This window comes from Aphelocoma coerulescens, chromosome 6, assembly GCF_041296385.1.
Source record: "Aphelocoma coerulescens isolate FSJ_1873_10779 chromosome 6, UR_Acoe_1.0, whole genome shotgun sequence".
In the NCBI taxonomy this organism is placed as follows: domain Eukaryota; kingdom Metazoa; phylum Chordata; class Aves; order Passeriformes; family Corvidae; genus Aphelocoma; species Aphelocoma coerulescens.
Window position 1 is genome coordinate 17,971,373 of NC_091020.1, and position 23,748 is coordinate 17,995,120.

The 23,748-nt window shown below is 48.9% G+C and overlaps 1 protein-coding gene across 1 annotated transcript; it reads right to left on the bottom strand.

Annotated features, from left to right (window-relative positions):
• Positions 1 to 1,934: 1,934 nt before the first annotated feature.
• On the bottom strand, positions 1,935 to 23,477 carry SCD (stearoyl-CoA desaturase). Its single transcript, XM_069019520.1, has 6 exons — positions 23,209 to 23,477; positions 19,190 to 19,475; positions 11,902 to 12,032; positions 8,379 to 8,584; positions 6,923 to 7,155; positions 1,935 to 5,701 (listed from the first exon to the last, which is right to left on the bottom strand). Exons 1-6 carry the CDS (start codon positions 23,233 to 23,235, stop codon positions 5,502 to 5,504), a joined length of 1,083 nt encoding a protein of 360 aa, XP_068875621.1. The 5' UTR covers positions 23,236 to 23,477; the 3' UTR covers positions 1,935 to 5,501.
• Positions 23,478 to 23,748: the final 271 nt, after the last annotated feature.

A 23,748-nucleotide genomic window follows, 5' to 3' on the forward strand; every position in this document is an offset into this window, starting at 1 on the left:
TCCGTCTGCTCTGCAGGGTGGCTGTGGTGCCGTCTCCTCCACCTGCTCTCCTGGGACTTTGTTCTCTCCTTCCGGAAGTCCCCACAGGCTTGTGGTGCCCGCGTGGAGCGTCAGCAGCAGCTGGTGCTTTCGCGCTGTGGTTGGAGCGCATGGCTTGGTGCAGAGCTGGTACCAAGTCCTGCTCCTGGGCAGCTCCTGGGGGAACTGCTGTCCTCCCTTGGGCACCCTCCCTTGGGCACCCTCTCTTGGGCACGCTCCCAGGTCCTGCTCCCAGGCCCTGCTCCCAGGGTCCTGGGCTGGACACGCTGGGTTCCTCGCAGCTGTGTTCACTGCACTGCACCTCTGGGGAGTGGATTGCAGCTGGAACTTGGTCTCCCCTAGAGATCACATTGGCATCTTCTGCATGTTGTGTTCAGAGTTAAAAGATGCAGCAAACTCTCCCCTGACAGCCTGCAGCCCTCCCTGCTCTCCCTCCCTTGGGTCTGAACAAGCAGGCACTTGTTCGCCTGTTCTCTCCTACCCAGCAGAGCTGGCTTGTATGTTAACTCTTCCTTTCCCTCTCCTTCTCTGGTGCGTGGGAGATTTTCAGAGGAGCAAAGTTGGGGTGCACTGGAATTGCAACCCAGATGTGCAGATTACATAGGAAACCAGGAATTATCATGTACTAAATACTTCCAGGAAATGACCTAAAAATGCTGAGCTGGCACTGCTGAAGGGCTTGATACTGTAGGAAAACATATTTTGGGCAGGGGATTTAATAACAGTCTTTAACGAAGAGGGAGAGGCTGTGATTGGAGTTGCACTCATGAAATCCAGACAGAGGGATCATTAACTTTATTTTTAGGCTTGGCTGAATAATCAGGAGTTTTGAAGACTTGACTTGCCTTCTCTGTTTCACTTCTTTTAGGAGGGGCTGTGCTGTCATAGCTGGGATCAAAAGTGCACCAGATTACCAGAAGCTGCACCTCTCTGTCACTTCCAGGGACATACTGCTGTGACCAGCTGATGAGCAGGAGCGTTTAGTTTGCTTTTTTCTACAGCTGAAAGCAGCCACATGTCAAATTGGTTGGGCTGGTCACATACCTCCAGGTGGAAGAACACAGCTGCTGGAAGAGCCTCAGCCTTCTGTCTGAGTAACTCTCTTTTCACCTCCTTGCTCCAATTTGCAGTGCCCTGGCTCTGGCCTTCCCACCCAAAGGGCTTTCCAGCAGCAGTAGCTGCAGCTGGAAATCAAAGCATGGGCCTGTTTTTCCAAGAGATTCAGTGTGCCCAGCTGCAAGGGTTTGGCAGTGCCAGCAAACATGGGCTGGATCAGGGGTCCCTGTGTGCTGCAGGTGGCAAAGATGCCACAAACAAGGCCGTCCCCTCTGCCTGCTTGTGCATGGAGCAAGCTGGTGCCATGCAGAGATGGCCTTACTTGCCACTATGATCGAAAGGTGTTTGGGTGGGGGTGCAGGGAAGCTACTATCAATTAAAGTGATAGTTGGTATGGGGATTTCCCCCTTTTCCTTTCACTTCCCTCCAGCTGCAAAAGGGGTGGGGAGAAGCAGGGACGCTCGCTGTTGCATGAGGAAAATTCCCCTCGCTGAGGCTGATGAACCCGCCCGACGGGAGGCGGCTGCCGGTATTACGTGTTGTGCCGCATGTGTATCCGCCAGCCACAGGGCCCTGGCAAGGGGCCCCGGCTGGAATTAACCTGCAGTAACCCCAGGCGCAGGGGCAGCCTTGGCGGGGTGTGCCTGCCTGGCCTGCGCTGGAGTATGAAAGCCATTATAATCCACTCATTCATGATGCTTAAAGAGCCAGAGGCTTTTTTCCCTTGGTTCTCCTGGAAGAGAGAGGGGTTTGGAAACAGTAAGGCACAGCATTCTGCATCCTGATGGAGCATCGTGTGCTTTACCAAGCCCTGCCCACCATGTCATCAGTCCAACAAGTTTTAAAGTAACATTTATCGTTTTTATTACGAACAAATAAAATTTCAGATCAGCACAACCAGATGTCTGTTTCCATATTAGTAGAAATTATTTCAAAAAGGTTTTTTTTTTCTTTTCCAGTACACAAAACAGAGATACTACTATGCAGAAATCCCTAAGCTGTGAAAAATCATATCCTACTCACATTTCAACAGTGACAGAGCTTAGACAATGTGCAGATTCAACTTTCCAATCCTTCCCTGAACACCCAACACTTGGACTTTTGCTCTTCACAATACTAGCAGGGCTGGGAACGGTTTTGGAAAACAAACCAGTCCATGCTTCTGCCAGCAGTGGTGTGTGTGGTTCGTAGGGCTCCTTCCTGTGCTCGGCTGGTCAGCAGCGAGCCTCACCACACCTCTGGGAGGCAGGGCGTAACCCCCTGTTACAGATAGGGAAACTGAGGCACGGAGCATTTTTAAATGACTTTGTCCCAAATCACGCAGTGAGCGAGTTGTTAAGCTGGGAACAGGTCCCAGCTGCTTTAGCCATGAGGTCCCACTGCTGATTTTTCTGCTTCTACCTTTCACAGACTTGTTTAAGCTAAACATACAGACAATGCATCCAGGATACAAACATGCCACCAAATATATATATATATATATTTATAGGTATATATATATATCTCAAACGAAGTTCTACCTAAATTGTTGTATCTGTTTTTTAGTCTAACAAAAATTCTAACTCAAATACATTCAAAATCACCTGCACCCACAGTTCAATGTAGGCAATTAAATAATTAAGAAACCCCTTGAATGTTCATAACTCAGGAAAAAAAACCAAAACGGCAAATAGCTGTCAATACTTCTATGTATATTAAAGAAAGATTTAAGGCACCCAGAGATATTTGCCAATCTACCTTTAAAGTGACTGGACAAACACCAGGACTGTTTGGTTACTGCTCCTCAACTTCCACTCTCATTCCAGATTCTGGACCCAAATCAGCACTTGAAATTTGAAAGGAACTCTTGATGTCAAGCCCTGCTTCTCTGCTGAGAGGATGTGAAATACTGCTGCATTTCACAGCACACATCTCTACTGTAGGGTATGTCACACTACACCTTAAGGGCACCAGGAGCAAGGAAGTCATTCTCCCCTTCTCCCCTCCCCACACCCCTTTCAAATTACTCGCTGGAGCAAATTCATCCTCTCTGGGGACTTCCACGAGTTCAGAGGGGTTTACATTAGGGCAAAGTCAGCCCACAATTACAGACCTAACAGTGTTTCTCTTTTTTTGGAGGGCTTTTTCTTTTTTTTTCAAATGGTAGGATACTGCTCTAGCCACAACTCCCTTTGCTCCAGCCAGCACCCAGGCAGTCAAGAGCCTCAGAGCAGCAAGGATGCTGTCTCCTGAAACCAGGAGCTGAAGGACTCTTTTCTCCATTTGTCCTTGTTCCTCTTGGCTGGAGACCATATCACTCCTTACTGCTGAAAACCTCAAAGGGTCCCATTGCTGAGTGAAAACAAGGTCATGGTGGTGGCTGGGAGGGGAAGGTGAGGAGACGGACTCATTTTCTGAGTAACAAGCGTGTTCTTGTTAAGAACATCACCGAGCTATCCTGGCTCCTGGTGAGTTTCACTGCAGCAGGAGGAAGCAAAGCTGCAGAGACTTGCTCCCATGAAGCTTCCCTGGCTGCGATGTGGCAGAGATGAGGTGAGGAAGTTGGCATCTCCTCTGTCTCTGCCTTCCCTGGCCTGCCTGAATAAGGGAGACGCTGCAAACCCCACTCCAATATCACTTTGTTCCAGCTACCTCTTGTGCTTTCCTCCAGCTCCGATTGATGCATTGAAGCAACAAAAACAATACTATTGCTATAACTAATAATAGTAATAAAAATTAATAGTAACTAGGAGAGTTAAGGGGGAAAAAAAAGCATGTTCAGCTCAGTGAGGGGCGTGAGGCCATAACACCCAGAACATAACAGACTGCCTGAACTCAAGCTGGTCTCTGCAACTTGCAGGAAACAACACCCACATGGACTTTTCTCCCCAGCATCCTCCAGCTGCATGCCCACATCGGCTCAGTGATGTAACTGACCTTTCTGCAGGCTCAGCCGCCCTCGCTGCCTGTCTTGCTGGCAAAGGAGCGAGGTGGCGAGATGGCTCGCCGAGGGGGCTGGGAGGCAAGCTAAGGGACTAACAAGGAGCTGGTTTTGCCTCTCCTTCCCACTCCCTCTGGGAAGCGGGGAATGGCAAACCAACACAGCAGACCCCGGGCAAGAAAGCCCAGAGGTAGCTCACACTGGCGGCAGTCTCACATTGAGGTCTCAACTTCCTCGAGCCCCCTGTGCCACCTGGCCCCACACTGGTGTTTCTCAGGCACTTGTTGAGTGGAGCCCCCGAGGATGAAAAGACCTGCTCCTGCAGACACCCTCACTCCTCCCTACACCTGCAGGTGTTCCCTTGTCCTGTCCCTGTGCTCAGCACAGGATGTGGATCTGCAGGGCAGGCACACACATCTGCCTGCCCCCCAGAAGGGACCCTGTTCTTCCAGCACATAAAGCAGCTTAACTCAGAGGTGGAGCTTTGGTTTACATGCTTCTCCTCCTCTCCATTTTGGCAAAGTCCCATTTGCCAGCAAAAATCTCAGTGGTGGGGGTGAACAAAACTCATTATGGGCTGGTGCTGCCCCTTGGCAGCCAGTGGCACACCCCTCCATCTGTCCTCCTCCTCACTGTGGCTCTCCAAAACAGCCGTGGAGCCCAGAGACATGCTCTGCCTTCAGTCCCTTGTGGCACAGAGGGCAGTGCAGGGAGGGAGGCTGTGACACCAGAGGGAGTAGGAATTAAGGCCACCAGCACTCTCCCTCCAGTGCCCACTGCTGCTACCTCATCCCTCAGCCACTGGTGGACTTGGCTAGGGATCTGAGAGAGACTCCAGCCAGAGTGGCTAGGTGGTGAGGAACAGGGGAGAACACTTCCCGAGAGATGTCTTGGAAAGAAACAACTCTTCTTTCTGATGGCAAGAGCAAGGGATGGGGCTGCTTTTCCCAGGAAAAGCAGTTTAGCTATGTCATGTCTGTCAGCAGCCCTTGAGAAAAGAGGAGGGACAGTGGCAGAAACTTTGTGGGGGAAGGTGGTGGGGAGAGGGTCACTGACTTTGGCTTAACTCTTCATCTGGCTGGTACAGGCTTCCCTTAACTAAATGGTACATAGCCAACTGCAGTGGGCCTCCCTAGGCCACTTCCTACCAGCTTCTCTTCCAGGGAGAGACTGGGACAATGTAAAGCAGGAGACAGGTTAGAGAGGCTGGAGAGGGAAACAGAAAGGAAAAGGAAAGGAGGGAAAGGGTGGCCTTGTGTTATAAAGGCAGAGTCCTAGATCTTAAATACATCACGCAAAATGCAGCATGGGAGGGGGGCATTAAAACTCATTATCATTATCTTAAGCAAACTGGTAGCATTATTCAGTAGTTAGTAAACAGAACATTAAACTTTTGTCCAGCGTGTTTGGAGGGGTCAGGAAGGGAGAAAGGGAGATAAAAGGAGGAAGGAGAGGTGTGGATGTGTGTGTGCAAGGGAGCAGGAACTCAGCCACTCTTGTGACTTCCATCTCCAGTCCGCATTTTCCGAGCCAGGATGACCTCCTTGGAGACCTTCTTGCGATCGCTGGCCAGCCCCAGGAGGCACATGAGGTCGATGAAGGCTGTGGTTAAGTTGAAGCGCCAGCCAAACTCACTGGTGGAGTAGTCATAGGGGAAGGTGTGGTGGTAGTTGTGGAAGCCTTCTCCTGAAAAACACGACCAGGGAGAGGATGTTGCAGAGCTCTAGGTGATAGACCCTTTATCTTGACCCAAAGCACCACATTCCTGTAACAGGCTCTGGATTGAGTCCAGGCTCCTCTCTCCTCTCAACCCAATTTCACCCTTCTACAATCTACCCCATCTCATTTGGGCATGACCCAGCATGCCAGGGCTGGCCCAAATGAGGCAATGACAATCATAGGGGACATTTGGTGCTTTAGAGGAAAACAAGCATGTGGCAAGGAATGGTTAGTCCCTGGCTCCCCAGCTGCACCAAAACACCAGGGATTCCTAATAGTCTTTCCCCTGCCACCGCAAGAAATCTAGTATTAATTCAGCTACCAGCAAGGCCAGCAGCAAGTCCCCAACAAACCAGGCCAATCAATACTCCTATGGCACTAGCAATCCTAATGCCAAATCCAAAGGACATTTCCAGATGGGAAAAAAAGCAGACACACACTTCTACTAAACAATTGACACCAGTCAGCCACCATCTGTTCTGGATACTGTCAACATTGGCTTCAGCACTCACCCCTTCAAAGACACTGCCTCGACTCCTGCTCCTACCCCTGAATCTCTACCGTTAAAACCCCTCCCTACTAAAAATCCACGAGCAGATTCTTTGGTGGTGGAAATCAGTGGAGCCCCAGTAATGTACAGTGGTGCAAAACAGATGAGGATTTAGGCTTGGGAGAACAGATAAGGGCATATGCTGATCCTGGGATGTACTTTCCTAGATCTCCAAATTTTCAGTAAAAAACATAAAAGCATCTAGCTTGTCTTATCCTCAAGTACCCCCAAAATCACCAGCTGTCTTGAGAACACGTCAAAATGTGCATCTGCTGGTTTTCAAGTTGACAAATCTCAGACATGCAGTGACTGCAGCACACGTTTTTCAGTCTAGTGAATGTGGCAGAGAGACTTCTGAGCAGGGTAAATAAAATATTGCTGTTGAGATAAGAAGGTGCTAAGTGTAGCAGAGTCCTTTCCAGCCTGGAAAGAGTCTGATGGGAGCTGATAACCCTGCTGCCCTTATGTACTCACTGGCCAGCCCAGGAAACACCCCCAGATGCAAAGGCTGGAAGGAGAGGGTACAGGGGAAATAGGGACACCTGGATTCATAGAAATTCCTAGAAGCAGTTGCAGCCCCAAGAGGCAGTCCCTGTTCTAGAGTCCCCCTGCAGCAAAGACACAGATGCTGAACATACCTAGGGCCCCCAGGCTGACCAGGGGGTTCTCCCGTGGGTTGATGTTCTGGTCATACGGCCGGTTGCCAAACATGTGAGCAGCACTGTTCACTAGCCAAGTGGCATTGAGCCCTATGGTGTAGCGCAGGATGGCTGGAATGAAGAAGCTGATGACGATGGATTCATCCCAGAAGTACCAAGGCACTACAGCTGGCAGTGTGAAGCACAGCAACACCACTGAGGGCTTGTAGTATCTGGAAAGAAAGGGACCAGGAGGAAGGTGTTCAGTGGCAGAAGCAGGACAGGAAGGACTGATTCAGTCCTCTATTTGGAGGATTCACACTCAGCTATCCAGGGAAAATCAGGTGCAGAAATGCCTTGATCCTGAGCCTTGTATCTTTTATTCTGGATGCATGGAAGCCATGCCTGGAGACTCCTAAGTCCTATCATCAGGCAAGAGACTCAGACTAAATCCTGCTCTCCTCACACAAGCATAAAACAATGTCCCCATCACCATGAGTCCAGACACCTGCTGCTTTTGGCCTCATCTGCCATTTGCTTCTCAGCTACACTGGTCACTATAAAGGCAACCCCATGCTTCCAGAGTCCCACAGATGGTCCTTTCTCTGGCTTTGGCCCAGTGCTGCAACTCCTCCTTGCAGACTTGGCTCTGCCTATGAATACACCCCACCAAAAAGTGCAAGCAAGTGGCACAGATGAGCATACAGATGAGCATGTGAGCTCTCTTACACTAGAAGAATGGAAGTAGAGGAAGGTGAACCACTCTGATGACCCACAAGAAAAATCATGCTGGGACCGAACTAGGGACTTCCTGACTTAGGCTGGTTACTATATGGGTTCAGTCCCACATCCCTGCAGCCCTGGTGATAGGCTCATCTGCTCTGGGGATCAGTCCCAGTATAGCTCCAGATGGCTGAGAGATACCCCGTCCAGGAGGCACCAGTGAATCAAGACTGTCCTTCCCAGTTACTGCCCCTCTCACATCTCCATTTTCAACCCTTCTTTCACCACATTTTTTCCAGAAGACTGAGGGAAGAGGGGCACAGACATGGCCTGGAAGGTGTACAATCTCCAAAGATGTCTCAGAGGCACCTGTGTGTGGGCTTTGGGCCAGCCAAAGCAGCAGCTGGGCTGTGGGGTGAGCAGGCATAGGGGGACCTAGTGGCGGGAAGATCAGCCTGGTGCTGGCAAGATGCTGCAGGGTAGGCAAGCAAGAGAGGAGTGTGGGAGGGCTAGAGGTGGCACTAGATTCTAAATACTTCCTATAGGAGACGCACAGCTCATTTCTCACAGTTCGTCTCACAGCAAAGCCTTGGGCATGCTGGGCATTTCTCACATGATGCCCTCAAATCCTCTCACATTCCATCAAAGCCACTTGGAGTTCCCAGCCCATTTGCAGTGTCCCTGCTCCATCCCCCATGGCTCCCCACTAGGGTTGACCCCACGTGGCACTCACCTGCGCTGGAACATCACCACTTTGTCAGCCTTTATGTCACTCAGGTCCAGCTTCTGTCCCTTCTCGATGACGTCCGGGTGCTTGCGCACGAGCAGCCAGCCAATGTGGGAGAAGAAGAAGCCCCGCATGGCATTGTGTGGGTCTGCGTCTGTTTCGGAGAACTTGTGATGGACACGGTGGTCCCGGACCCACTCATAGATGTCGTTCTGCAAGCCAACAGCAGTGAAAACTTAGGGTCAGGGCTGAAGAAATTCCCTTCAAATTACAAAATGGCCTGAAATGTTTAAATACTTACATCCTATTGACCTGAACTCATATCAGTGGCATCATGCCTCATTAGGGTTTGGGGTTTCTGGCCTTTAAAACAGAGGTTGGGTCTTGGTTGTACCTCTCCAGGATTTGGGAAGCAGCTCCAGGGGTGCCTCAGTCTGCTCTTTGATTGGCCAACTCTGGGCAGGGGCTGCACCACACCCATGGTGCTGCAGGCTCTGATTGGTCAGCCTGTGCCCCACCCCCGCAGCAGCCACTCTCATTGGCTGGCTGGTGCCCCACCCTCCCATGCTCAGCTACTGTCCCATCCCCATCCCATCCCTGTCCCCATCCCCATCCCTGCACAGTGCCAGCTGGGGCTGACCGACCTGCCCCTTCCCTGTTCCTGATATTTCCCATAGGTCATCCTGCCTTGCTTGTCCTGGGATTGCCAAATCAGATGTTTAACTTGGGGGGGGGCGAAGTTTTTTTTAACTTTTTTTTTCATTGGAAATCAAACAGTCTTAAAATTAAGGCCCCTCTTTAGAAAAAGAACAAACACACAATTTCAATGACATTTCTCAAAAATACCTCTCTTCAGCCCCGTAACTGTTCCATTTAAGCAGCAAAATCAATACAGTTTGGAAAATGTCAACGCTTGTATCATTTGTATTATGAAATGATTGCTTTGGCTGGTGTTAAGAATAGATTTTCATAAGCCTGTGATCATTTCTTTGTATCAAGATTTCAATAAGCTTAAAGCCATGTATTACACCATCCTAGAAAACATGAAATAGAGATCCAAGCACGGCTCTATTACCTGTATTACACAAGAGGCTCCTTAATCTCCTACATATCCAGGACTTTTCCTGAAAACACTTTGAAGGTAGGGAAAATGCATAACCATCCCTATTTCTTGCCTCAAAAGACTGAGGGAGTTGTCCACATAGGGAGCCTGTGGCAGAGACACAACTCCTCAAGTCCCTTTCAAGTATTGTAACCACTCTTCCTTTAAATGAGATAAAATTATTTACCTGCAGGCCATTCAAGAAGGCAATGATAAACATGGGCAAGGATTATAACTCTCACTTGTTTCCAAATACTGGGAACTGCTGCCTTCCTTCCAGCCAAGTATCTCCAAATATCAGCAGCCCTCGCTGATGTTGGCCAGAGCTTCATCATTCAGTATTCCCCCAGAAGAGGGTGGCCCAGCTGCCTTCCCTATCTAGTAAGCAGAGAAACTTAACCAGTAGCTATGCTGGAAAATTTCACCTGTGACCCAAAGTCTCTTTCACATTCCAGACCCTACACAGCACCATGTAACACGAGAAAGCCCAGTCTGAAAGTCAACAGACAACTTGAGCTTGCACATATGGGAAGGCTTCCCCTGTCTTGCTGCAGGGAGGAGGCAGAAATTTGGAAAGAGACCATGTAATGCAGAGACCATGTGGTATCACTCCTCCACCATACCCTGTCTACAAACAGAAATTGGGAGCCTCAAACCTGAAAAATCGGTACCTTGACACAAACTTTAGCTCTTTTTTCTATGGATCTTATTTTGGGACCACCTCTAACTGCAACCTTGACTGAAAATCATGACTTTTTGAGAAGAGCAAGCAAAGCCAAGGAGAATGTCTTCTTCCTTGGGAGTTTCCAGCTACAGGCTATAACCATGAGAGCTTCTGTTGTGCTGCAGCTGACAGGTCTTGCAGGTGGAAAAGCCAGTTAGAGGCAGAATTCTCAAATTCTCTGAAATTAAAAGTCACAGGTCTCTGAGCAACCAACAGGCATTTTCTGGAGGACCTAAGATAAAACAGTCTATAAACTTCCCTGACCTTAAAAGTTACTGATCTCCTCTGCTGCCACTAATAGGAACAAGATAGATTCAACATAAATCTTCTCTTGATCTCACTGAAAGTAACTATTTGAAAAAATCCATGGGGAATAGTACCAAATTTTCAGTAGAACTTTGGATTAGTTCCTATTGAAGCTGGAATATCTGTGTGTCTCTCATCTTTGTCTATTCCTATCCCCTACAGCAACAGCTCAGCAAATTCTTTCCCCCCCTGCCCTATAACCCTGTGAAAGATGGTCTTTGTACAGGACTAGCTAATACACAGCAACCCATCCTGTTGTCTTGCTGAGTGCTGGACCACTGGCTGGAATCGACAGCTTGGTCCTCCCCCTTCCTTGTGAAAGACTGCTGTTTGGTACTAACAGAGAAGAAGAAATTCAATGGTGTTTTAGAAAGTTTTTCAAGGCTTAAAAAACTTTACTCTGTTCTGATTACATGTAAACAAAGTGCTATCCTCTGGAGAATTACTTAAGAGGACAGCACTGATACATTTGTGTTCAGCTTTTTATGGCAGAAAGTACTGCATTCTGACACCTTCCTGAGTACTTCCCACAGACAAGCAACCCTTCAGTACAGTTAAAGGATGGAGAGTTGTTAGGGCTGCCTTACAGCAGCAAGCCTGAGAGACCACCAGAATTTATTTTTCTGCACCATGCCAATCTGGGTTTTCACTCTGACTTCCACAGATTTGCAGTTTTGTTTGTCTTTGGGGACTGTGAAGTGCTCTCACAGTAGTTAGGCAATATCCTGAGGTTAGTGCTCTTTGAGAGGTGAAGCAATCTCCCAAAGTGCTTAACAGTGCCTGCAGTCACTTGTGCCACTCTGAAGGCCCAACCCTTCTCTCCTTAAAATATCGCTGACCTGGGACAACTCTCTGGAAGCCAGTGGTGTGATTTGTAACATGATTATTCCTAAATATCACTCTTCTGAACCAGAGAAACATCCCCCTAAATCTCAAGAAGTTCTTGGTCTTTATGCAGCAGCAAATTCTACATCCTGCAGAATTTTCCATCCTTGGCTTTGCAGATGTCTTCTCCTTTATCAGCCACACAGCAAAAGGAGAGTGAGGCAACACCAGGAGAACACTTAACACTTCCACACCTCTTTCATGGGACCTGGTGCAAGCACAGGGAGACCACACCTGGAGAGAAAGGTACATTCCTGTTTGGAGAGCTTTCCTACCCCTGGTCTTGGCCAGTTGTCCTCTCCTCATTGGGTTTGTCTCAGAGTCAACCTCTGATGGGACAAGGTAAAGACAAACTCTAGCACTGCAGTGTTAGATGGAAAGGGCAGTCTTTTTCCTAACAAGAGGTAGTAGGAGAGAGGAACCTCTTCATCAAATTGTGTCCTCTATCTGAGACAGGGATTCATGGGAGCACTTCCTTCTGAGGACCAGTGGCACATTGAGGAAGTGCTTACCTGGAAGGCCATGGAGTTTGCAATAGTCAGGAAGATTCGCAGGGGCAGTGTGGCTTTGTAGGACCGATGACTCCAGAGGCGGTGAGATCCAGCTGTGATCCCCAGAGCACTCACCAGGAAACACAGAAGAGCTACAAAGGAAAAGAAAGTGTTTGAGCAGTTAGAGCAAAGCTTCAGGCAGAGCAACACAGAGGCGGGCCTTCCCCCAGAGCTGTATAAGCAAGAGAAGAATCCATGGAGAGCACAGATTGGGGCAATAAAACTCAATGTGAGAGTGCCCGAGCTACCGCAGGCCTCCTGGGCAATGTGGGGCAAATCAATTCAGCTCTTTATCTCTAACAAGGAAGGAGGCTCCCCCTTAGAAGACTTGTCACAAGGGTTGGTTCTTCAGCATAGTGCCATCTGTCATGGTGCAGAATAGTCAAAATAGTATAAAGTGGCTGCTTCCATATAGCACTCTGGTAAAAGCACTGCAGTCCACCAGGGAACAGCTTCTCCCTTTCCTCCCACCTGAAATAATCCAGGCTCTCGGTTTCCTATCTCACCACTCCTCACTAAATCTCTTTTGCATTATTTTCACCTAGAGATGGTAGATAGTACCATTTTTCAGGAGGACAGGTCAAGCCCAGAGTTAGGCCTCTCTTCTGCTCCCTTTCTGAGCAGAAGCTGGCTAGAAAAAGATCTAACCTGTCTATCCTCCCACTGAAGCTTGGGCCTCACCTTCAGCTCTACCACTGGCTTAAAATCTGCTCAGAGGCTACCACTCCTAGGGTCTTTTTGATTCCTCCCTCTGCTCACCTCCTGCACCTTTCACAGAAGGAAACCCCAGGGCTAACGATTCATTACAAGTTGTGCCCATGGCAGAGGCAGATCTTGCTGGGCCCTGTTGAGCTTTGAGGCTGCTTCATGTGTTCCCTCTTCACACAGGGCAGAAGGAATTCCTTGCCCCTTTGGCAGCTAGTAAAAAAACACATCCTGCTCCCAATACAGCATGTGTTCATATCTGCTCTGGTCTGTGTGCCTGTTTGTCCTCCTGGGACTTCTGAAAATTAACCTCAGCTCCAACATCTGACCCTAAAAACTAAAATGGAGGAAAGACCCGAGAGTTTCATAGCAGCATTACACTAGGAAGTCAGGGTTAGAAGAAAATTGGTTCTGCAAATTAGCTCTTCCTCGAGAAAGGAAGGGTCAGGAAGTTTAGCAGAAAGAGAGCATTCAACAGTTGGTTTGCTCTGCAAGCTCAGACACAAAGAGGGAAGGGTGCACTTCTGTGAACAGGTCGACTGATCCACCTTTAGTCCTCTGTGGGAAGCAATGCCTTCCTACCAGTCCCCCAGGGCAAACTTTCCTGGTATAAATTTGCACATTTCAGCCAATTGCATCCATCATGAAAAAAGTTCCTTATTCTTACACGTCAGTCCATGGATAGGAATTGCTGGTATGCTTGACGTTCAGCCATCCAGTCCAGCCAAATGTCTCTTATCAAGCTTATCTTGAACCCAGAAAACTAGATACTCTGCCAGAAACTTGTCTGGAATCAGAGATCTGAGACATGCCAGGCACAGCCAAGTTCTTTCATTCAAAGTAATACAGGCTTTCTTTCCTGTCATCCCCTGCTCCCTCTTCCTTCCGTCCCTCCTTTTTGTTCTTCTACACTCCCAACCTAATCTCTTATCCACTAAAAGCCTGTCTTGGGTGTTTTAACATCATCTTCTGGCCCCTTAAACTTGCATGAACCCTTCTCACTTGCATCCCACTGCACAAGAGTGACCTTCCCTGTCTGCTGATCTGACTGTGACTCCCCATCTTCATCTTCTCCCTTGGTTCCCCTGCCTGCTGCTGAATGCAGCACAAGCCTTGGACCAGAGCACAACTCTCCCAGCACCTCGGCAGTCTCTCAGAAAAGCCAAGCATGCAAATACAGCAGGACCCAGCCTTTGCATGACACAATGGAGCTGAACAAAGCTCACAAAGCTGTCCAAGCCTGAAAGGGGAGAAGTGAAGGATGATGGAACAGGGCATTTGGTTCAGGTGTCCCTTTGGCCTTACTGGTGCTAGAAACCTTGAAGATCCTACTCAGTTTCATGACTCTGACTTGAAAGTTATGAACCAACTCACGACCTGTTAATTTTAGATTTTAAGACACATTTAAATCAGTACTATCCCCACAGATAACACAAGACAGACAGTACATGATAAACAATGGCACCTTGCAATGGATGTGTGGGGCAACTTGCTAGGGAAAGAGCCCATCTGTCTGCTGTAGGGCAAGCAGGCCCTATGAATTGATGGTGTACCAGGGAGACAAATGAACTATGTGATTTTTCATGATCTTCAATAGTACAAGAAAGTAAATGCTGGGTTAGATGAGTAGAAGCCCAATTCATAGCCCTGAGTTTTCAGCTTTCCTTATCTGGTGAATCCTCACATGCTGACTGAGAATGTTTTGGTAAAAAAAGCCTCCAGGAAGATGACTCTGGCTGAGGACTGTTGTATTTAAGCTTTGCAGGAAAGGAAGCTCATCTGTATCTCTTTTATACAGACAATTCTCAGAATTTGCCTGTGGATATCCCTGTTGGGAAAAGATGACACCAGCAACAAAGACATTATCAGCAAGCACAGGGAATCACAAAAGAGATGTGATGGGGACACCAACAGACTCAAAACCCAGACAACCCAGTACTTGCTTTTGGTAGCCTTTCCTGGAAGGTTTTGTAAAAAAATTGAAAGAGTACCCACTGCTTTTGGGTGCCCTGGCATAGAACCTTCATCAACCCAGCCTTCATCCAAAGCCCATGAACCTCAACAGCTCATGTTGATTTCTCTTGGAGCTGCATCCCAGGTCACTACAATGGCCATAATTATAATTAGAATCCTGTTCTGCCTGGCCTCTTGCCCAAATACAGAAGCTGTAGTTTATATAAGGGGCAGACACTTTCTGTGGGAAAGTCTATGCATTCGTGGCACCAGCCCCACAGAAAGCCAAACCCTACCTGGAGACAATTAGATCCATCAGCCATAACTAAGAGTTGATGTGACAGTGACAGGATATGCCAAATGACTGAAATCCTTGTGGAATACAGAAGATTCCAGCACCCTTATGATTCAGAGAGTTCACCCCCACAAAGAGGTACAGTGATGATCATTGCACAGTCAGGGAATCAGCATCTCAGAGGGAAGAAGAAAAACTCCTCCAAGATCATCCACCAAGAATTCAACTGGAAAGAGTGTAGAGAAGGTGAAATAAAGTAGCACAGATTTTCACATCTGCCCTGTGATGCTGCCCCAAACTGAAGGACTTAGGGACTCTATCAGCTGAGGATTCAAAGTCATCTTCCATACCATGCTTTGACCTATACAAGATCCAAAAGGTTTGGCAACTCACCGGTGATATTCCCAGTGACCCATTCAACTGGAATACAAAGAATTATGACCACTGGCAGTAATAAGCACTCAGTGCTCCAAAAATTAAACAGAAAACATTCTGGATTCAGTCATGTCTATGACTCATTTGGCTTTACCTCTTTAGGGCCCAGATTCAGACCCTAAGTTATTATGAGAAACCAGGAATGTGCTAAAAGCATTGTCACCTGCAGTGAACACCAAGGATGTTTACATGAAGAGGTGCTCCTGCTCCAGCAGGTGTCCTTGGGCTTTTGCTCAGTGCATGACTGTTCCCTCCTTGCTGCCCAGTCCCTGTTAGCCAGGTGAGTCCTGCTACTCTCAGGAGAAAGATACCAGAAGCAATGAAATGTACAGGCTGCATAAAGGGGACAGTGTTTAGGAGGAGCAATAGGATCTGCTGTGACTGAAACCTAACTTCCCTGCCATGCTTGAAGAAGCACACCACCTGCTACTTAAGCCTGGAGGAACACTAAGTGGGAGGGTGTTACCAGCTGTAGTCTTGATGGGAAAGTAAAAAACCCACTTTGCTGTTTACAGCAAACACTTTGCTGTTTGCTAACATACCTCTGGGGGTAGTATGGACTGAGATTTTCAGACTGTCAGGAATTGCCTAAATTATCCAGCAAGATTCACCTTGGTCCAAAGATAATACAGCAACAACAAAATATAGTATCAACCCATGCTTCTAGAGCCTCTGGCACTGCAGGGAACTGAGACATTGACAGAGAACCATGTCGAGAGGAACCATCACTATTTACAGACACTGCTGTCCAGGCCAACAGGAGTTAACACAGTTACTATCAGTCTCCCGCATCCGAGGGCTAAAAAGACTACCCACAAATCACATTTCCAGGGAGGATCTGAGCAATTAGAGAAGAAATTCTCTGTCACCTTTGCATCCTGCCCTTTCAGACTCAGTCTCTGCGCCATTTGGCAAATGACGTAAAATCTGCCCATGATCCTTGAACAGACTAAGCAAGACTTTGAGAAGTGCAGTGGAGAAGACAATAAATAAAAGGGGAGCTGACTAGAAAGCCAGTGCTGGAATGGCTCGGAGAGCTCTTGTGATGGTGAGCTCTCACCTGATCAACAACCCGAGCTCATTCTGGGAAGCTCTGTACCAGAAAGAGATCAGGGGATACAATGCACACAGCAATGCAGAACAGCAAACAATGATGAAGGCAGGGCTGGAGAGCTTGAGAGACAAAGAGGAATCAGCACACAGAGAAATGAAAACAAAAGAGGACAGTCACCAGTATAACTGGTTTCAAAGGGACAGGAACATCAAGGAGACGGTGGCCTAGATGAAGTGGGTATAAGCAACAGATAAATTATAGAAGGTAGATGAGCTACCAGGCACCACAGCTGCCTGTTGCACCAAAATGGAGAACATCTAGGACCATGTCAATTTTGTATTATATGTACACAACCTAAGGAAGAAATAATCTGAAAAAAAACCAAAGAGACAAGCAAAACCTCCAGCAGCTCCAGAACTACCACTGCTAGAGCTGGCCTGCCATGTGCCCATGGTGTACTGCCAGAAGCAACCTAAGCCTCTGCTACACTATCCTTGTCTGTAAAATGGGAACTGTCCTCTCCTTGCTACCAGAAGGTGCTGGGAAAAAAACAGCAAGTCACTGCCATGACAGCCACAGATGCCTTGCTAAATAAAGGTATGAGCTGAGAAAAGGGCAATGCAAGGAGCAAGAAGCCTTGCTGAGAAGGTATACCTGTGGAGGATCAGAGTATTCCAGTTCCAGTCAGTGCTGGAGGAGAATGGACTATAAGGGAACTCTGACTTGGCTGCAAGGTGCCAAGAACAGTGCTCCTTTCCCAGAACAGGAGTGCAGGACAGGGAGCTTGGTGGAGCTACTCCAGCTTTGGTACAGCAGGATGGATATTCAGCCGGTCCAGAACAGTGCAGTTTCCCCAAACACCATGTCCCTTCTCCCATTCCCAGAACATGTCACTCTAGAATCCACCATGGAATCTTGCAGTGCCTCACAGTGGCAGGAGAGCAACTGGCACCTCCCATCAGAGTTGACTGAGCAAGGAGAGCAGGAAGGATTGATATCGGATAAAAAGCAAAGGAGACTCCTGTGAAGTGCCATGAGATGCCACACAGACATCCCAAGGAGATGTGCGGTTGCAAAGACATTGCCTCAGAGACCATTTTGGGGTAGGGTGGGGTTTTGCAGAATGCAAAACAGCATTAACCTTCCAGATAAGGATGCTCAAGCCCTCTTAAGTATCCCAAGGGAACTCAAGGGAGAAGGGTTGGATGGATTTAGAAATCATGGAGCATATCAGCAGCTTGAAATGAAATCAGTAAATTCAACTCACATTTTTTCCTCTTCCTTGCCCCAGCACCCTGAGGATATCTGACTGGAATTGGAGGACCCAGGCTGTCAGCTCAGTGAGTGAGAGAAGCCAGCAGTCTTTGCTCCAGCCCAGGATGGGACACACATAACAGGACCAAGAGCCCTGAAATGCTCCTCCGAGGTCATGCTGAGGCTGCATGTTCTGCCCAGCCCTGATGGGCCAGGGGAAAGTACAGCCTGTCAGGTTTTCACAAGGGAAAGGCCCAGCAAAGTCTTCTTTCATAACATCCCCCTGAAAGACCATGCTGGCTGCACAGGGAACACATCGGTGCCTCTGCTTTTGCAGATGCTGTAGCCAGACTCTGACTGTGGCCTCCAGTGAAGCTCATCCCCCAGACCTCTGCCTGTGAGAGACTGATACGGCTCAGGAGGAAGAGTCAGCCTGTCCATGCAGGAAGCCATCTCCTTCCCAGTTCAGCTGGGATGCTTGTTGCACATAGCCATCAGGAAGACACACTCTGACAGCGTGACAGACCAGGTGGATCGTCCCAGGGCCCATCCATAGCCGGGCTGACCAGTAAGCAGGAGTACTACTGAACCCAAAAGCCACCGCAGCAGGCCTCAATCTGGACTGCTGCTTTTTGTTTCAGGATGTTCTGTTTCACAGGGAGGCAGGGGCTGGATGCAATCTCTTGACCTCCCTACTGGGAGCCATTTGGCTTCTGGACTCCTACAGGGGTCCACACAAAGGCTCGCGGAAAGCGAGGCTCTCCTGCAGAGTGGGCCCTGGGCCCAGCTGTCTTTTAAGCAGTCAGAGGAGAAGTTTGGTTCCTACCCAGGGCAAGATCTCTGAGAAAGCGGAGCTTTGCCTAGCTACCTTCTGCTGGGTTGTGCTTTCCACTGGAATTTGCTGCCTGGAGAGACGCTTATTTATTTTTTGAAAGTTGTCAGGCTTAGTTCCGGGATGATGGTGGCTAATCTATGCTTTTTTAAGAATGATAAAAGACCTGAGCTTCAGACTTAATTCTTGACTTTTATCTTCTGCACAACTGTATTTTGTCTCTTTTCCCTCATACACACATTGAGGCTCTGTGGGATTTTCAATTCCCTGGTAAGGACAGGAGTGGTTCTCATGTCTGGGCAGCAGTCTCATGCCAAAGAGTGCTCTGTACCTTGCCTCCCCAACCACCTCTTAAGGTGCTCTTTCTTCCTAACTTTCTGGCACTGTCATGGTACTCTATCAAACAGTTTTTGTGCTTCACCCCAGAAGCAGCTGCACATTCAGGATATTTCCAAGCCTAATGTCTGTGAATCAAGTTTGTTCTTTAAGCAGACAAGCCAAATCCCTGCCAAATCTTTCCCTCTCACATGTGACCTCACAAGAGACATTAGCAAGCCCTTCCACAGCTTGCTACAAATTTGGCTGAAGAGCTGCTTCTAGAAAAAGCCCCCTCCTTCTCTCTTTCTCATCCCCAAGTCTGTGGGCCTGAAGGAAAAAAAAATACCACCCAACAGATCTGGGGGTTGCAGATGCCAAGAAACAGATAGAGGAGTGTGCTTACCCCATGCCAGTGTCTGGATCTTTGCAGAAGGTATCAGTGTCAACGCGAATAGGGCCCCTAGGTGCAGCAGGCTCATGAGGATGATATTCCTCCAGACATATCGCAGTGGGGGCTTGGGGCCCTCTTTCTCCTGGTAGGTCTCATCAAAGATATCATCTATCATGCCCCGGTCTCCTGCCAAGTCCTCATGATTGAGTAAGTCCTTCTCCATCGTGGCATTTCCATTCCTGGTCACCCGGGAGGTGACTGTGCCATCAGCAGTGGTGCTGGAAGTGGAGGAGAACTCCTTGGAGAGGTGTCAATGGATATTTTTGAGAAAGAAAAAAAGGGAAAACAAAACAAGAAGTTGGTGGTTATCAGTTCAAGAAATAGAAATACATGCATCTAGGCTAGCATTGTAAAAATTCACAGCCTATAGTTTCCCTGGAAGGCTCCATTCTTTCAGCTGAGACCTTGGCACAAAGAAGAGCCTGCTCTGGCCACATGGAGTCATGGCCTGAGAGGACAGGGACCTGGTCTTTCTGGAGAGGAGGTGAATGGTAGATAGGGTGCTGAAAGTAAAGAAAAATACTTGAAAGCCAGTCTCTTTTCCACCAGTGGCTTGGGTGAGATCATTTGCAGACTGCAAGAATTTTTATTTTCCTTCAGTTTGATTAGTGGGCGTTTTTCGGTGGGTTTGTGGTCTGGGCTTGTGCATAAGCAGACAACAAAAAGGAAATCTTGTGAATGAACAAAGAGGTGGGAGAGAAATATGGCCTGAAACACAGTTTTATAATAAATCAATGGGCTGCTCCTGCTATCCTACTTCTTTGTGTCACCCTGCCAGGGATCATGGAGGGAACATCAGGAAGATCCACAGAGGGATTCCTCTGGGGTGCCTCCTTATCTCCTCTGCCTCACCTTTCAGGATGGGATGTGGCAAGACCAGCATGCTTGAAGATCAGTGGATGGGAAGCAGTCAGGTGAGGTACTTCTAGTTAGAACTACAGCTACTTATCCTGTGCCTGCTGCTAAGATTCTTATCCCTCTCTCATTTCCCACCCACAGGCAAACTGAGGCAAGGGAAGACAATCCTCTGAGCTATGGCCACCAGCATAAGCAGAGAGGAAGTTCTAAGCAGCAAAGTTGGCTCAGCTTGGCTCCTGGCTCCCTTCTATAACTGTGACACAACATTCCCTCTAAACATGCTTGTTTGTGCTGGCTGAGTGACAGCCTGCCCCATCAGGCATGCATGACGAAAGGAGCAGGCAGAACTGACCCTAATGAGACAGGTCACTGAACCCTGAATCACCAATTTCCATCTCCATCATGACAGCCGTGTGCTTGCTAGTACTCGCAGCCCTTTGTCAGCCCCGAGCCCAAGTGCCCAACATGGCTCAACCCCAGGGGTGCCAAGCATGTGGGATGCAAGCAGTGTGTCCCACACACATCACCCCCATCCCCTGCCTCCTGGGAACCTGCCCGAGGGACACATCCATGGGTGAAGGGGCACTAAGGGTCAGCCAGCAGGAACAGCAGAGCTGAGACTGCGGGAGGGAGCATGGTCAAGCTGGGAAAACTCCTTGCCCAACAGAAATCTCTCCTGAATTAACAGCAGATTCCCACTCAGGTGTTGAGGATTCATAAAAGACGACCATCCTGCCATGGCCTAGTTTCCTGAGGGAGGCATTTAAATCAGGCCAGGCAGCTTACGTGGCCACCCCAACTCCTCCCTTTCCCAGGGGTAGAAACTAGAGGGTTACAGACATACCTTCCGATGGGGAGGAGCTGGCAAGGCTGCCAGATTCCCCACATTTGGGAAGTAAAATGATCTCTACAGAAGGAGTGCTTTAAGTTTTTCCTTGGGGAATCAAAGGTTAGAAAGGAAAAAACTGGACACAAAGTATCCTGCTGCCTTCACTGCAGGAAGGCAAGCTGCTGAGCTTGGGACTGGCTCTTCTGCATCCCGGCTATCGGCTGTCTCTGCCTGCTTTCCTAATTAATGTTTTGAGGATATGATACTCTCATCTGCTGGAGAATTTAGAGGTAATCCCCACACCAAAAGAGCCATGAGAAATGGCTTCTAATCCAGAGATTAGGCAAGGAGAAGTCCTGCCCTTTCCCAAGTGTTAGATATTCTCATCTGGCATTTTGGCAGAAAGGTACTATTTTCTTTCTTGGCTGCAAGACGATCTACCAAAAAGACCCAAGACTTGTCTATGCATGAAAAATTCCCAACAGTGATTGGTGGTATAATTAGACAGGTAACACACCCCATATGGACATGCTACTTCCAGAGTAAGAATGTGGGGTTGCAGTTGCATTTTTCTCCTCCATGATAGTTTATGTCACTGTCAAAGTTACACAGGGGCAGAGGAGGAGGAGGGAGAGTGCAAAGAAAACAGCAGGGAGGAAAAAATCTTTTTGCAGAGTTGTAGTAGCCACATGAGGAATTTTACCAGCATACCTATGCTTCTGGAATTACACTGATATAATCAGACTGGTCATTTCTCACATGTAAACTTACCTTGAAACAAAAGGGCTATAAAGCAGTTGTGACACAGCTCCACCGTTACAGACTTGGTGGGAGGAGCATGGGGGAAAGAGGGAGGGAGAGAGGGCAGCTATTTAGGTAGAAACAGGGGAAATGAGGAAAGAAAGAGAATTTTTATCCCCTTATGACCATAGTGGCTCCTACCGAGGAAAATGGGATGGAGATTGATCTGGGGTCTAGGGCTGAGGGAGGCAGGAGGCCAGCTAAATCATTTTCATTAGCTTTCCCTCATTTCTGAATGACTTTGCAGCTCTCATCTGCAGAACAGATGTGTTTCCCCACCTACACCCCCACCTCCCCAGCACTGAACATGCCATAGGTGATCCTGGCACCCAGCCATCTTATACAACCAACTGCAGCTCAAAGGCTCCTGCACTGGGTACAGTGTACGGGCCCCAGGGCACTGAATCTCGGGTCCAGGATATTTGAATATGCCCAGCATGACCCAGGGACAGGATTCTTTCCAGCTTCCAGGATATGACCCAAAATACATGCCAAAACCATGAAACATGGTGTGAGCACACTGCCCTTGACATCCATTTTGGGAGGGGAGAAAAGGAAAGTTCTTTACATCACAGCATCCCTGGAAGGTCATGACACCTGCACAAAAGGACCAAGGGAGACCCTGTGTGCTGGTGACAGAAAAAGAGCAGGGCAGTGATTTACATCCACTTCTAGGCATTGGCAGAGGGGGGGAAGAATGAGAAGGTGAGAGCACAAACACCAGAATCAAGCCCCTGCCTCCCTTTGGGCAAAGGGTGGCTGCCAGAAGGGTCAAAAATAAAAATGGAAATCTTTAAAAATCCAACAGCTCCACACATCTTACTGGTGTCAGGTTGTTATTCAGACCTTCTTATGCCGAAAAAGGGCAGTCTCCCTATTGTATGTTTGCTTGGCTCAAGCAATGCAGACACAGTCATTCATTTCATCTGGGCAGCCAGCTTTCACCTTGCGTCTGTCCTAGAGACGCTTCCTGCTGCTATATTTAGTTTTAAAACACTGAGAGTGAAACCCCATTCTTATTAAAAAGAAAACGAATTAAGAAAATTAAAAAATATCCCAGTCTAAGCATTATCAAAAAACCCACACAAAAGATCTTCTTGAATAGCCCTTCAAGCACCCAGCATGCTTCGATGGGTGTTTTCAAAATAAACCAGTATTTTATGCTCGGTCTACCTGAGGGCACAGGATCCAGGAAGATCACCTCAGAGGCGCGGATGTCTCTGCTTCATCCATGGGCCCCCCATCAAGCTTGGGTGATGTCTTAAGTTACCAGTGAACCCCTTGGCCTGACGGCTGCGAAGCGGGGCGGAGGGGACGCAGGCACACACGTGTGGATACGTGTGTGTGTGCACGCACAGACACGCGTGGATGCCCAGACCTTTTTCCCCAAGACAGCAGCAGCGCAGCGCTGCCGGAGCCGAGGAGATGAAGGAGGAAAGGGCGAGGGGGAGACAAGGCACCCGCACCCCGGGGCCCCGCTTACCTCCTCCTGCAGCAAGTGCGCAGGCATGGGGCGGCCCTGTCTCTGCTCCTCGGCGGCGGTACGCGGGCGCGCAGGTCCCCGGCGCTGGTGGGAAGCTGGCTCTGGTCGGCTCCTCGGCCGGCGAGCTGTGCGGCTCGGGGAGGCGGGTGCGGAGGTATTTAAGGGGGGCTGCTTGCTTGGCGGCTGGCGGGGCCGGGCTCTGCGCGCCCCGGCCTCCCGGTGACCCCTGCCCGCGGCTGGGATGCGCGGGGTCAGCGCGGAGGGCGGCGAATCGCGGCGGGGGCCCGGCTCTCGGCGTAGCCGGGGGGAGAGGCGGGGCGGAGCGGGCAGGGGGGCGGGAGGGAGGAAGGATGCTGAGGAAGAGGAGGATGGCGAGGGGCAGGCTCTCTCATGATGCCTGGCTGCTTTTATTCTTTTTTTTTTCTTTCCTTTTTTTTTTTTTTTTTTTTTTTTTCCTCCCCTTCCTCCCCCTCGCGAGCTGATTGGTTGCGGGAAATTTGGTGCCACCTCGGTTTGCCCTCGCCATTGGCTGCCCGCAAT